General features: G+C 34.0%; 1 protein-coding gene across 1 annotated transcript in view; it reads left to right on the plus strand.

The window, feature by feature from the left end:
* Positions 1-16,671, plus strand: part of plekhg2 (pleckstrin homology domain containing, family G (with RhoGef domain) member 2) — a 63,485-nt gene that overhangs the window by 10,750 nt on the left and 36,064 nt on the right. The window contains exons 2-3 of the mRNA XM_073923603.1: positions 4,852-4,929; positions 14,279-14,685. Of these exons, the coding sequence (XP_073779704.1) occupies positions 4,881-4,929; positions 14,279-14,685 (456 nt within the window). The 5' untranslated portion in view covers positions 4,852-4,880. The remainder of the gene's footprint in view (positions 1-4,851; positions 4,930-14,278; positions 14,686-16,671) is intronic.

Raw genomic sequence — 16,671 nt, forward strand, 5'->3', positions numbered from 1 at the left:
GCAGCAAACAAGCTCTGGAGCCAAAAAAGCGCATGGGGTTTGAACCGCAAAGACTCGTAGTGCTCAACAAGCTTCATGCTAGCAGTTACAGGAAGCAAGATGCCTTTAATGAGGCCGAGCTGGAAACGGGCCTTAAAGGAGCTGGGGGACTGCGGTGAGAAACACACTGAAGGACAGTGCGTGGAAAAGTGCCAGGGTAATTTTTAATTTCGACTGGTTACGAGACATCCAAAACAGATCATTACGCTTGGCTCTGAGTGTTTTCACTGCAATTGAAGTGTGGAGACAAACAGAGCTGCCTAAATAACAGGAGCTCGTTCATATCACGCCCGGGCGTGCTCTGGCCTCTTTGGGTCATAGGATTATTTTATATATAGTGACTTGGGACTTAATGTCTTACGTTTGATCTGACAGGAGGTGCTGAATGTGAGGAATAAAGTGCAACTAGCCATATAATGGTTAGGGATGCGTACATTGTCAAGTTAATATTTTTTTCATTCATTCATTTTCCTTCAGCTTAGTACCTTTATTTATCAGGGGTCGCCACAGCAGAACGAACTGCCAACTATACCAGAATATGTTTTACACAGCAGATGCCCTTCCAGCCACAACCCAGTACTGGGAAACACCCATACACACTTGCATTCACACACCCTCATACACTAAGGCCAATTAAGTGCATGTGTTTGGATGTGTGTGGGGTAAACCGGAGGAAACAGAGGAAACTGATGCGAACATTGGTAGAACATGCAAACTCCAGACAGAAATGCCATTTGGTCTATCCAAGACTCAAACCAGCGACTGTCTTGCTGTGAGGCAACAGTACTAATTACTATGCCACCATGCCACCTGTATTACATTTGCAATTTTATATTTAGATTTTATTTACTGTAATCAGTGTTTGGTGTAATTAGTTGCAAAGTTATTTACTGTAATTAAATTACTTTTCTGCAGAAAAAGTAAAGTAAGGGATTACTCATACTTGCCTAATTTAGTTACCCATACTTGCCTAAATACTAGAAATCAGACGGTTGTGTTAATTAAATTAAATGAATAAAGTACATTTGCCATTGTGTGTGAGTGTGTATGGGTATTTCCCAGTACTGGGTTGTAGCTGGAAGGGCATTGGCTGTTTAAAACATATGCTGAATAAGTTTGCGGTTCATTCCGCTGTGGCCACCCCTGATGAATAAAGAGACCAGGTCAAGGAAAATATATGAATGAATGAATGAATGAATGTTAACTTTTATTTAGACAATTGCGCATGTTTAAGAAACTATGAATTGAGTCGTAATTTATTATATGGCAACATGGTATAAATTTAGAGCAGCATAGTAATTAAATGTATATTGTTTTGGTCAATGTATTTATTAACATGAATTAATTACTTAAATACTTATACAGCATTTATTTATCATAGTTCAACATTTACTAAAGTATTATTAACATATAAATTCATGTTTTGTTAACATTATTAAGCACTGTGAGTTAACATGAACTAACAATGAAAAAATGTATCTTCGTTAACTGACATGAACAAATACTGCAATTAATGTATTGTTCATGGTTTGTTCATGTTAGTTAATGCATGAACTATCATTATCAAATACAACCTTAATGTAAAGTGTTACCATTGTTCAAATATTTTGCTTAATTTGATTTTTGAACTAAAGAAGATTAGGATTTTTTTCTACCCGAATAAGCTCAAGAAACAGTGTATTTAGTGAGAAGGTATTACTGGTATTTATAAAATATATGGTTATTACTTCGAAACATTTTCTATGTTTAAACATATTATATTTACCTTTTCTTAAGTGTAAATATTTTGTAATTTATCGCCTGTTTGACTCATTCAAATGAATGAGCTTAATGTTTACATTCTATTGAGATGTATTGAGATTTTAAGTTTCTCTCTCTCTCTCTCTCTCTCTCTCTCTCTCACACACACTCTGTATCTATCTGTCTATCTATATAAAAAATTTAATATGTAATATTAAAATAAATATATAAAAATGTACAAATTCTGATGTATAATATAAAAATGTACAAAATCTAATATATATATATATATATATATATATATATATATATATATATATATATAATATAATATATATATATATATATATATATATATATATATATATATATATATATATATATATATATATATAATATATATATATATATATATATATATATATATATATATATATATATATATATATATATATAATATTAAAATAAATATATAAAATGAACAAAATCTAATATATAACATTAAAATAAATAAATAAAAATGTATATAATCTAATGTATAATATTAAAATAAATATAAAAGTACAAAATCTAATGTATAATATAAAAATAAATAAATAAAAATGTACAAAATCTAATGTATAGTATATAAATAAATATATAAAAAGTACAAAATCTAATATATAATATAAAAAAATTGCAAAATCTAATATATAATATTAAAATAAATATATTAAATGTACAAAATCTAATATATAATATTGAAAATAATATATAAAATGTACAACATCTAATGTATTATTAAATACATTTATAGAAACATACTAAGTCTAATATGATTATGATTAAAATTGTTTTATTAATGACATATTTCTTATTAATACCGTCTTTCAACATAGAAAAGTCTTAGTTTTAGTAATATTATTTTTTCATGCTAGTGTTTTTTTCATCATGTGATTCTTATTAGACAATCCTGCTTTAGACGATAGAAAACTTTATTGAATTCATAAATCAGAGCCTTGCAAAAGACCAGTGTCAATTTTTACTGCAAGACATCAGAGCGAAAAGAGAAAGGTGAACTTGTACCCTATGCTGTGCTCTTTTTCTGAGTTATGGCGGGTTGCTGGATGAATGTAGTTTTCTCTTCTCAGATGTTTTGCTCTCCTGCTGGTGTCGTCTGGCGAGTGAAGGCCGAGCCACAGGTGTCACGATATGATAAACATTAACACATCATAGAGGAGCCCTGTCTTTCCCCATTGTTTCCTTTTCCTGCAGCAGCACCAATTGCGCTGACAGGACACATGCTCAACATTTGGGGAAAAGAGAGCTGCAGATTTTTGTGTCTGTGCCAAGCATGACATACGTTTCATTTTCTCCTTTTTTATTTTAGAGCGAGACGAAACCCCCCTCTTTCTCAAGCAGCATCTATCCAGTTTCAGCTCTTTAATTGCTTTGGCTCAGACCTTCGGGGGTTTTTTTCATTGTCTTCCTCTTCTCATGAAAGAAGCGGAAGGCATTTTAGCACTGATAAAAATAGTTTTTTTTTCAATGTACATTTGTTTGATGGTAATAGTGTTCTGACTTGTGTCAGATAAAAGTTAAATGAGGTAGCACTCCTCTGCTAATTGAGCATTTTTATTGTTTATTAAAATTAAATTAATAAATGTAATTTAATACAATGTTTTTTTTAATAAAGCAAAATTTTGAATATTGAAATAAATAAAACCATTTTATTTGTTTTTATAGATATTAAATAACTGTATTGTACTTATATTTAGTTAAATTTTTATTATTTATCATTTATTTATTATTTCCCTATCTCTGGGAAACATTCATACACACTCATTTACTACGAACAATTTAGCCTACCCAATTTACCTGTACCGCATGTCTTTGGATTGTGGGGTAATCCGGAGCACCCGGAGGAAACTCACGCAAATGCGTGCAAACTCCACACAGAAATGCCAACTGTCCCAGCTGAGACTCAAACCAGCAACCTTCTTGCTGTGAGGCAACAGCACTACTGCACCATGTGTCACCTCTTTGCAATCTTAACTAAAATAAAATTACAGTTCTGTTTAAACTTTGCTAAATAACTTTGAAATGTTAACTGAAATGTTTAATTTTATTTAGTTGTATTTATTTCTAATTGTATTTTGACACTCCTGCTATTCGGCAATGTTTAACGTTTACAGTAATTTTATTTTTTAGGTAAGATTGCAAAGTTTATTGTTCATTTGTACTGAGCCATTTTTTTGTCATTTATAACGGGTTTATAAAGCATAAATAGTCCTCACTTTAGATTAGGTCACAGAACTGCATGGAATTGAGTTAATAAAGCATTTATTATTATAAAGCATTAATATTAATAGTTACCATTACTATATGCATGAATAATAAAATATACAAATGTTTATTTGAAGAGTTTATTAATCATTTACTAACTCATCCTAAATGATCTTAAAAGCCACCAACTACTTTTGAATACAAATGCTTTGAAAATAATGCAATACTGAATTTAGTAAAGTAATAAAGTATGAAAATACAGTTATTAAGCACATTTCAAATGTGCTTATGAGTCAAGAATAGAATGTTTGTATCTGTTCTTATAAACTGCTAACATAACATAGAGTTAGTGCTTAACAGATAATGAGTTCACTATTTGTTAATGCTTAATAGATGATTCATAGTGTGTAGTTATTATAAAGTGTAACCCATTTTTGTATTTTGTTATTTTTAATTTTCTTTTATTGCTTTTTTATTTTTACATATTTTTTTCAAATAAGTAATTGATTAAATTCAAACTTTTTATTTTTTATTTTTAATAATATAAACGTTTTACAGTCATTAATTATTTTATTTATTATTTCTACAATTTTTTATTCTGTATTTTAAAACAATTTTATTCTTTTAGATTTTTATTAAAACATTATACATTTTCTTGACTAATCTTCATTAAAATGAGGAGCTATTTAGTTTTTTATTTATTTTATTATTTTTACTTATGTTCTTTATTTCACATTTGCCAGCTTGCACTGCGATATAGACCAATTGAAATTGATTCTTTTTAATGCTCCAGCATTTGTTTTGCAGATTTCTGCTTTCTGTGATCCAGTCACACCATGCCTGAAGGTGCGGGACGCAACAGCCAGAAAAAAAACAGCAACCAAGGTCAGACACCAATCAAATGATATCAGTGTTTGGAAATCTGAGCACGATTACGTAACATCCCAATCAAAAATATAACCGGCAGGAACCGTTCATTCATGCTCTGATTTGACAGTTTCTTTGTTAACTGTTTTGGTTCAGTTCAAACCCACAAACCAAAAGCCTGAGAGAAAAAAAAACAACAACAATGACGAAAGATTTCTTTTCCAAAATATTGCAAATTTTCAATGGAGATAAGCCATCAAGCCTGTCCCAGATAAGAGTGTCTATTAGAAAAGAAACGCTCGCTGTTATCAGGTTCAGATTTCAACGCCCTTAAGATATTTTTGGACCTCTGCCTTTTTTACAAAGAATGGTTGCTTACATTATCAATTCAAATGAACTAAACACGACTGTTGGAAATGTGCTGACAATCGCAGTTGTTTAGGGCTGGTCACCTCTCTTTGGATTGGACTTTCTAAACAACTCCTGATTGAACGGTTTCGGATTTGAATTCTGCATTTTCTGTCATATAGAGTATGGACTATGTCAAGTTGCTGTCGATATGATATACATAACATAGCTAAAAAGCAATAGATCACTCTTAATTCATATACAGCTATGGGGAAAGATTAAGAGAGCACTTGAAAACAAATTTTTGTTGGATTGAATAGCAGGCTTGTCACAATAATCAATATATTGACTTATCGCACAACATGTGAACATGTCCTCAATCAATTTTTGGTGATGCAGTATATATGGCCCATACAAAAATTAATTCTAGACACATTTCAGCTGATTGTGCAGCCTTTCTATCTCTGTTGGAGGTGTCAGTGACAGTATGGGAAAAATAAAACTCTATAGTTTTTGCTATAAATTACTATAGTATATTTTAATGTGGGTGCCTGATGAAAGAAAATCCAATGCGTATTATTAAATTGTTAAAATGACTAAAATTGAATGTAAGATTCTCAAGAATAAAATATTATGTGTTCTTTGGAAGAGTGTACTTGCATTATAATGCCATTGTAGTGTCAAAATGGTCTTAAAATGACAATAATATTGTTTATCACAATCAATTTTGGTGCTAGATATCGTACCACAAAAAATTAATTTTGTGACAGGCCTACTGAATGGATCTATTAGGTATGGCTTTGAGTAAAGTCTTAATGTTAGTTAAGAATTAAAGGCAAAATCTTTACAAAAATGTGATTAAAATCTTAATGTTTATGAGTCTTAAAGCTCTGTTGATATTTCTTTCCACTTTCAAATAAAATAGTACTGTCATTTAGAGCATTTTGTTTCAGAAATGGGCAAATTCTAAAGTCACACTGCACTTTTCGCCTCATATACTTCCATTCATTTGCATGTGAATACGACAAACTGAAACGCAAGTTCGTCAGACAAGTTTTGCAGTTTGATTGCAAAGTTCAAGGCTGGTAAACTTTAACCTTTGAAATCTCATCACAAAACTGCATGAGAAAAAAAACAAAAATTAAAACATGACTTCTCTGTACAGAAGTTCAAAATCTAGAGCAGAGATGCCCAAATTAGGGCTCGTGCATGGGCCAAAGTTGGCCCTTGGTAATTTGGACCGCCATCCCATTTGAGAAAGTTTTTTTCTTTTTTTTTCTTTTTTGGTAGTTTGTTTTATTGTAGAGCTCCAAAAAAGCAAGCTGAAATTAAATGTTTTAATTAAATGTTGTAAATAAATCAGATTTAATTAACACACTGTGACTAATGGATAGAAGACTGGTGCAGCTTTACAAGTGTATTCGGAATTGATCTCCATTGTTTAAAAAAAGAGGAGTTATGTTTTTACTGTAATAAGTTCATTAAATTAAAAAAAAAAAAAAATATATATATATATATATATATATATATATATATATATATATATATATATATATATATATATATATATATATATATATATATATGATTAAAGGTATAAATTTAATAAAAATAAATAAACTAAAAGATTACCCTTGGCTATTTTAATGTAATAAACTGCTTGGTTGACCTACTTATGTAAAATCAGCTCAAACAACAGCATTCTTCAGATTTTTTTGGGACAACTTAATTGTTTTATGTTTAATCCACTTAAATATTTCAACTAAATCAAGTTATGTTGGAACAACTTGAATGAAATGTGTGGAACCCTGCCCTTTTTACAGTGCAGTTTGGTATAGTTACCTTCGGCCCAAGTTTGGTTTTTGACCCTTCATAAGAAAAGGTTTTAAGCACCAATGATCTAGAGCAATTGCTCACTTTTTTGTCTAAACATTCTGTTTAATCCTGCCCGGTTTATATTAATTATAGACAACACAATAGCAATAATGTAGTTTTAACTACTGACTAGATAAGAAATATATTTTTTGCTGGAATTTTTTTGCCTTTTAAAACATTTGGTTTACATATGGAATAATGACATACATTTACATTACGACATATTTAGCATAACATAACATTGTGTACATGAAAGGAGGAGTACGGAGAAGATGAGAAAAGAAAAAAGGGAAGGAAATTGCACAATTCCAGCAAATCCCAAAGAATACTCTGCCGGTCAAAAGTTTGGGGTCAGTAGGTTTTAAATGTTTTAAAAAAGCTTATCCTGCTCAAGGCTGCATTTATTTAATCAAAAATACAGTACGAGTTGTAAAATTGTGAAATGTTATTGCACTATAAAATAACTGTTTAAAAGTTTAATTTAAACTGTTTTAAAATTTAATTTACTTATTTATTCAGGTGATTTTAAAGATAAATTTTCAGCTTCATTACTCCAGTCTTCAGTCACACGATCCTTCAGAATACACTCTAATATTAATTGTTGTTATTATTATTATTATTATTATTATTATTATTATTATTATTATTATTGTTGTTGTTATTGTTATTTAGATTTAATAAATGCCACCTTGATGAACAGAATAATTAAAAGAATTTAAACTTTTGACCGGTGGTGTATATGATTGTATTAAATTGTCCTTGTGCATTTAAGCAGGATTTTAAAGGTCATTTTTTAGGAATTATCTATTTTTTCTATCACAAAAATGTTGTTATTTTAATAATTGTGTGTTTGTTTATTTGAAATCTGAAAGAAATGTTATCAGATGGAATAAAATAAATAATAATGTTTTACTCAAACCCATAGGCCTACCTAGAGTAATAAATCCAGAGAATTTTCAAGTGCTTTCTTAATATTTTATCTTAATATTTTAACATTTGTTCACAGCTGTACAGTCAAACCCTAAAAAAACAAAGGTCCTGGATTTTGTAGTACTGAGCTCTGTTGGCATGTGATGACTGAACAGGGTTACCAAAAAATAAAAACAACCCATGGCAAGTGGGTAAATGTAGGAGAGTTACTTGGCAACCATGTGGCTGGGCTCTGTTGAGCTAGTATAGCACCTCTAGAAGGAAGTGCCTATGTTTGGTTTCAGCGTCAGGTGCAGACTGGCACAGCAGCACACAGGAAGCTCGAGCACCCACATACACTTATGTAGATAAACACTCACTTGTTGAGCTCAGATTCCCTCACACTCTTACTCTGTGAGTCATCGCTGTTACGCAGCAGCTTCTGAACTCTTCTAAGGGTCGGGGTTGTCATTTCTACAAATACAGGGGCATATCAGACTTTTAGTAATATGTTGTGCTCATGTTTAGGCACTTTAAGAGATTTTTAACCCCCCCAAAAACACAATGAAGATATTTTGAAGAATGTTGGAAACCACTGGTATCCATTGCGTTCAGCAGTATTTAATTAGTTTGACTATGGATGTCAATGGGTTAATCAGTTTCAAAATATTATCTTTTAACCTCAACAGGTGAAAGAAACTGCAAATAGGTTAAGGGTGTGTAAATGAGGAGTAAAAGTTATTTTTGCGTGACCCATATCTTTGAACTATATTAACTTTGACAACATTCAATGCCAAGACTACAAAACAGATAGAATCATGAGGTAAATATTGATTGCTTGATTGATTTTGATGTTTAAAAAAACGAATTAAATATATGTTAATGTGTAATAAAGGGATTGTTTACACAAAAATCTAAATTTACTTACTATTTATGCACACTCGAGTATTTCCAAATCAATATGAGTTTCTGTATTCTGTTTAACACAAAATAATATATTTTGAAGAAACCTGAAAACCTGGAACCACTGACACCTGTAGTTGGAAAAACATGTTCTATGGAAGTCGATGGTTACAGGTTTGCAACTTTCTTCAAAATTTCTTATTTTGTGGTCAACAGAAAGGATCTCTAAAAGGTTTGGAACAAATGGAGGGTGAGTAAATGATGACAAAATGTTAATTTTTGGGTGAACCACCCCTTTATTATTGACAGAGTTTTTGGTTAAACTATTTTGACATTTAATGTTAAAATGCATTTTGGTCATTATTTTTGACTTACAGAAAAATAAATACATAATTAAATTTAAAGAAAGAAACAAATGCTAAATAAAACTGAATACATTCTGTCACAAAAACACAAACAAACAACATCAACAAATATTCAGCCTTTTGTTGTTTTCATGCATGACCCATATGTACAGTACATCATTCACAATAAAGTTTGGATGAAGATTTTTTTAAATAATTTTGAAAGATAACAAGGCTGCATTTGTTTTTAAAAATGCAATAACATAATAATATTGCAAAATATTATTGAAATTTATTACTATTTCTTTTTCTATTTGAATTTAAAATCAAATTGTTTCCTGAATTTTAGATAATAATCTTTTAGTTTTGATAAAATTGATGCAATCTAGTTGTATTAAAAGTATTTATTTAAAAAAAAAAAACTGACCCCATACTAGATATGTGTATATTTAGCAGGGGTGACCTTTGTGGTGTCATCAATCTTGAGCTTTCCGTTGTAAGAGTACCAAGATATGGGAGGTCAGCTTCTTCCCCATAAATTATTTCTGTTTATCTTGTTGTTGTCATCAACATTCCTATTTAAGAAATATGTTATGTTGAACAGGTATTCTGAGTGAGGAAATGGGTAAATCTCACGAAACATATGTCCAGGTTTATATTTTATAAAGAATGCATACATACATACATTATATACATAATACCAAACAAATTTAAATGGTCCTTTACAAAAAGGAATTCACCTGGATTGTATACATTTATTGATACTTCACAAAAAATGAAAATGGACTTACCCTCAGTGATTCTAAACCTTTACTGTATATGTTTCTTTATTATTTTGAACACAAAAAGAAAGCTGGAAACCTGTAACCATTGACATCCATAGTATTGTTTTCATTGATATCAAGAGTTACAGGTTTCTAGCTTTCTTCAAAATATCATATGTTGTGTTCAACATAACAAACTCAAATATTTGAACAAGTGAAGAATGAGTAAATATGACTGAATTTTCATTTTTGGGTGAACTGATCCTTTTTCTTTCTTTCTTTCTTTCTTTCTTTCTTTCTTTCTTTCTTTCTTTCTTTCTTTCTTTCTTTCTTTCTTTCTTTCTTTCTTTCTTTCTTTCAGCTTTCAAACTTAATACACACTTATTTGGAGGTTTCTCGTGTTGTTGTCTTGGTTTTAAATACAGAAGGGCTCTACAGTATTTCCCGGCAAGAAAAAAACTGACTTGGTTTTGCGGCTTGCACACTAATACACACCTAGACAGGATATCCTTCTGTAAGAGAGAAGTGTGTGCATACGAACAACTCGCTTGCATCTTTTGCACACATCAGATACGGTGCGTGATTCCTGTCAGCTTTACGACTGATGAGGTCTACAGTTGTTCAGTTTCTGCTGGAATAAGATTCAGTTCAGAAATCATAGGAGACCTGATGTCTGTTGTAGGAAATTGCTCAAAATTAGCCACCAGCGAGACGACACAATTCCCAGCAGTGCTGCAGCGTATTGCGGATCAGGTATGTGATATCTGTCTCTTGGCTTTCGCTCATCTGGACAAACGTTCTCTACAGACCTCAGTGATCTACAAAACAGGCCTGTTTCTCTGTTAGCCGAGCCTTGTTAGGGCTAAAGAAAAGAGCTGAACGTGCACATGAGATTTCTGACAGAAACACCACAATTACTGGAACTTATAACGGTAGATGTATCCCTGACTAATAATTTATCACAATTAAGATCATTTTAAGGTGTCTTTTACATTATTTCCTATGTCATTATGAAAATTTCGCAAGGAAATGAGCTCTAATGTATTATTTCAGATCTCTGAAACAGCTGCACAATTATTCTCTTTTCCATTTAGAATCATATAATTACGAAGAACAGAATATGTGTGTTGGCTCATGCACACATTCATCGGCTTAATCTAGAGATGCTTCAGTTTTGTTGGACATCCCGAGCAATTTATCAACTCTAATTCGTTCAGTGTGCTCTTTAAACTTAATGATGGGGATAAGAAAATCCATTGGGATGAGGTTTAGGGTGAAACACTCCCCTGCATGTGGTTCTTCTGTGCCACATGAAGGTTTCCGTCTTCATGCCCAAGTAGTGATGGAGATCGCTGCCTGTTTGCTTTCGTTCCGGAGGATGCTCTGGGTTTACATTGTCACACTTCATGCATCTGTCTGGATGAATTTATGCTGCTCTTTGAACGTGCCTCCTGCACCCAGCACAGCTGATCTCGAGATCGGAAAGCAAAGTATGGCTGGCTGTAGATGATTTCACAAAACATTTTTCCTCCTTTTTTTTAATGTGCGACTGCCGCCACTGTGGTGCTGATCTTGGACTGTGGCCAGCAGAAGATAAACACATGCTTTCATGGTCTTTATGAGTGTGTTTAAATCACATTTCAAGCAATCAATATAACAGAAGTTGTGTGTATTAATGGAGAAAAGGCTGCGAGTGGTTCCAGCTATCGCTCAGAAGAAAATTTGATGGATGAAAGGCAGACTTGGCGAGGAAGCGAGCGCAGAGAGTAACAGTTGACTGCGTCGCCCTGCCTGCGAGGTCAAAGGAAATGGAGGATTGTTCATCTCAGCTCTGTAACTGGGCCACCATTGTGACGAGCACAGCTCAGCATTGAGTGTTGAAACAATGCCCGTCCTCACAGTGCTCTGTACCGGCCGGTGTTCGCTTGCCTTGACGACCAGACTGTTGTGTTCGGCTTTGATACGGCTCTTTAGGCAGAACGCCGCTGCTGTTTTGTTTTAGATGTTCTGGTCGTCTGAGGGCACGGCTGATTGAATGACTTCTGTGTTCTCAGGCTTAATCGTCCAGCAAATTGCAGTCAGGAAGTTGTGATTTTAGTTTCCTGTCTATACGGGGTGTGTACGGCACTGTTCGATTGACAGCCGCTGTGGCTTTGCTGTAAACTAGCGTATTGTAGTTTTGCAGAGTCACACCTTTGAGGCAGGAAGGAAAATATTTGCAGGAAACACTTTGCAAGCACTCACAGTTTGTCTTTGTCCTTAAGAAGTCTTATCTGTATAATTACTAGTCTTTCACACTGCTCTGGTGAGGTCTTACTTCACTTTGAAATGATGAAATGGCTATCTCACAGTCCTGATCTGCTTGACCCAATTTGGTGTGTGAGATGTCTCATTGTCCTGCACAGAAACTGCTGACTGATTGAGCCATAAAAACAGGAAAGAAGAAAAAGAATGATGCAAAAGTAGCACCTGATCAACATTTGCATTCACTCCTATAGCTTGTACGTACAGTATGCCATGTATCTGTAGGATTGAATGTTGAGTTCAATCCAAACGCAGAGTACTGCATTACTCTTTCTAGTTTACTTGCAGGTTGTTTTTGCCTCACACAAAAGTTGACTTATTTGCTCTTGCATGACAAATGCAATTGAAATTAATCCTACAAGATTGGGGCAAACATGCTTGTCATTCTGTATCATTCTAGCCACCCGCTGGAAATTCACTTCTGTTTACACACATGCACCTTGTATGTAATCTGCAATTGCAAAACCTTATTTCGCTTTTGGTGTGAACCCAGCTAAAGAGGCTCAACTCCTGCTACAGGAAACAATTCCAGCTGCAGTGTTGTGCTGTTTGCCTATTGAGATGCAATGCATTATTCTGTTCTCATTTTATTTGTTGTTGGGGTTTTTTTTTGAGGACGACCATCTTTTTTGAGTCTTCAATGAGTTAGTTACAGTACATTTAAAGATTCAAATGCGAAACCTTTTCTAAAAAAAATTTCAAGGACATGAATTTAAATTTTTAATGACACTTAGCATCTGAACTTTACATTTGCAAAGATAAGATATCTCTGATGTTGAATGATCAACTTCTTTTGCTATGACTGAAAGGTTCTTGCCTATTACCTTTATCTACAAAACATAATGAAATAAGCTTAAAACTGCTGTTTTACTCCTGTTAGGATACAGTAGTAAGCTGTGATCTTAAAATTTAGGAAAGTGAAGTATGCAAAATAACAATATTTTAATATTGGTAATATTATATTATTCATTCATTCATTTTCTTTTCGCCTTAGTCCCTTTATTAATTTGGGGTCGCCAAAGCGGAATGAACCGCCAACTTATCCAGCAAATGTTTTACACAGCGGATGCCCTTCCAGCTGCAACCCAACACTGGGAAACACCCATTTACTCATATTCACACATACACTATGAACTGTTTATCTTACCTAATTCACCTATATCGCATGTCTTTGGACTTTAGGGGGAAACCAGAGGACCAGAGGAAACCCAGGCCAACACAAGGAGAACATGCAAACTCCACACAGAAATGCCAACTGACCTAGCCGAGGCTCGAACCAGCGACTTTCAAGCTTTGAGGCGACAGCTCTACCCACTGCACTCCGCGCCGCCTGATAATATATATAATATATTTATTTCTAAACACAGACAAGTATGAGCACAGTTGAGATGCTTTTAGTAAGCTATTTTCTGAAACTTTAGGTTAAATTTAAAAGCAACATTATTGGGATATTTGATTTTCTTACTGTTTATTTATTTTACATTTAATGACTTTCTGTATAGGCTGCACGGTGGTGCAGTGGGTAGCACGTGCGCCTCTTAGCAAAAAGGTTGCTGGTTTGAGCTTTGGCTGAGTCAGCTGGCGTTTCTGTGTGGAGTTTGCATGTTCTCCCCATGTTGGCGTGGGTTTCCTCCAGGTGCTTTGGTTTCCCCTTTCAAGTCCCCAACAAGCCAAGCTAAATTGTCTATGGTGAATGTGTGTGAATGAGTTTGTATGAATGTTTTCCAGTGATGGGTTGCAGCCGAAAGGGCATCTGCTGCGTAAAACATATGCTGAAATAGTTGGCGGTTCATTTTGCTGTAGCAACCCCAGATTAATAAAGAGACTAAGCCAAAAAGAAAATGATTGAATGGATGACCTTCTGTATTGTGTAGTGATCATACATATCATCTAACTTGTTTCTGTCTGTTACTTCTGCAGCTGCCAAGCGCCCCTCCTCTGTGTCCTCGCTGAGTGGGATTGTGAGCCGCATGGCCTCCTCAGGAGGCGCATCCCGCGGGAGCTGCACCTCCGTTAACACAGTGTGCTCTGACAGTGACCGTGCTGCTAGTCTAAGCTCCTCTGCCTCCTCTGCCTCGCTGCAGGATGGACACTCTTCGTCTTCGTCCTCATCGCTCCCCTACGGAGCAGTGCCAGCCTACCCTGGGCCACAGCATAATGGTTCTGATATCAGCCTGGACCTCACCCCTCTCTCCCTGCTGGCGGGAGCCGGTGCCCTCTCCACTTCCACAACAACACTGCCCAAACTTACTCGCCTGGAGAGGGTGGCGTTAGAGATACTGGAGACCGAACAGGCCTATGTGAGGGACCTCAAGAGCATTGTGGAGGTAAGGGATAGACATATCGTCACCTTGGAATTATAAGGTTCTATCTGACATTTTTGTAAAAATTGAGTTATTGACATGTTCTTTTTAAATGACAACTTATTTTCATTATGGGATGTTTTTTATAAGTTGTTTACATTTTAAGACTTTTTTTATTTAAAAAAAGCTAATGTTACACACATATTGTTAGCTATGGAGCTATGGAATGCAAAAACTTTGAAGCTCAACATCTCAAAATCATTCAGAACGCAGATAGAACCTAATAATTCCAACTTGATATGCTGAACTCTGTTCCTACTGTGTTTTATATTGTAAAATCATTTGTGCATACAATGGAATTTGTAAGATACAGTATTTAATTTCTTCATGGGTATAAATGTTAAGTTAATCTTAAAATAATGATGCAGTAGTCGTTCTTAATTTCCTTTACCTTGGATAGGTTACCAAGCTTAAAAAAAACTTGCATTATTTACTCATACCCATTTCATTCTATTTGGCCCTGTTTTTGGCCCTACATATGAAAAACTTTGCATATCTCTGCTCTAGATGAATGAACTAGAGAGTATCTACTTGCATTAGGTTGTAGAAACCTCAGAGAACAGCTTAGTGAGTACTTAACAACACTCTAGAAACCACCCAAAAAATCTTAGGGTGCATCTAGCAACAGTGTATAACATATTCGCATACAATTTACATTGAATTATTTAGCAAACACCTTTAACAAAACAAATTCCAAATTCTTGAATTGCTTGGGTTTGTAAATTTAGGTCCTGGAATTTAACATAGCTGTTTATTTAAGCGGTGAATATTTCAATTCAAAACACAATTTCACATTTAAATTCAGTACTTCATATTCAATTTCCAAATTTCACTACCAAAATATTCAGTTCTGTTTAAAATATTCAAAAAGCAATATTCAGCTCATTGTATTTCAGTTCAAAAAATCACTTCCATAAATTCAGTAGCTCAAATTCAACTGTTAAAATTCGACATTACATCCGGGAGCTGCAGGAAAAGCAATAGATTGCAGATAGCAGATTCAATTCAATAGCTTGCAGATTACTACTTCACTAGCAGGTGTAGATGGAGCAATGAAAGATTTTAGTGAAAAAAGCTAATAACGGCACAAAGGTAGCATGTGATATTAATATCAATGTCTTGGACATTATAAGTAGGCTATTAAAAGGATAATAAGAAGTCTTAAAATGAGTGAAAGATGTATTTGACATTTATATTTGCCCTGATGTAATGAAAGCCAGCTGGGGATCACATAAACCTCATTCCTCAGATCTCAAGAGGTGATCCAGCGATCCTTCACCTCCTCGTAGAGCGTCTCGCATTCTGTTATCGAGCTCTGATTGGCCACCGGAGCTAATTGTGGTCAGTGTGTTTGGTGTTGAAATATTGGCTGCATCCGAAACCGCCTACAACTCACTAGGTACTGCATTTGAATTTAAACATACTACTCAACCGTTAGAAATATACTTAAGTATGAATGTGAGCAGTATATTCTGACGCACTACATTTTGTACACCATTTTGTCATGGTCACGTGACCTACCTGCGTCAGTTGCGTTGCTTAACTTCCATTCATGAATTCTCTCACAGGGCATCATGGGATAGCGCAGCATGCATTGGATGCGCTCTTCAGAATCTCACCCAGGTACTTCTCGCGTATTGATTTTTAAATTCTATAAATTCGGACATACTACTCGGCTCACATACTGATTTCAACGTACTATATAGTATGGAAGTCTGCGGTTTCTGATGCAGCCACAGAGTTTTGAATTGTGTTGAAATTGTGTTTTGAATTAAGATATTCCCATCTTAAATAAACAGCTATGTTGTTAAAATGAAGGACCTAAAATTACAAACCCCGGCAATTCAAGTCATTAAAATGCAAGCAGTTGTTAATTCGATGTATTATTTTTTTCAGTTAGTGCTAATCAACAGTTTTTTTTTTAGGTTTGTTTTTACCTTTATTGATGTG

This window comes from Danio rerio, chromosome 15 (assembly GCF_049306965.1).
Source record: "Danio rerio strain Tuebingen ecotype United States chromosome 15, GRCz12tu, whole genome shotgun sequence".
NCBI classification, from domain to species: Eukaryota; Metazoa; Chordata; class Actinopteri; order Cypriniformes; family Danionidae; genus Danio; species Danio rerio.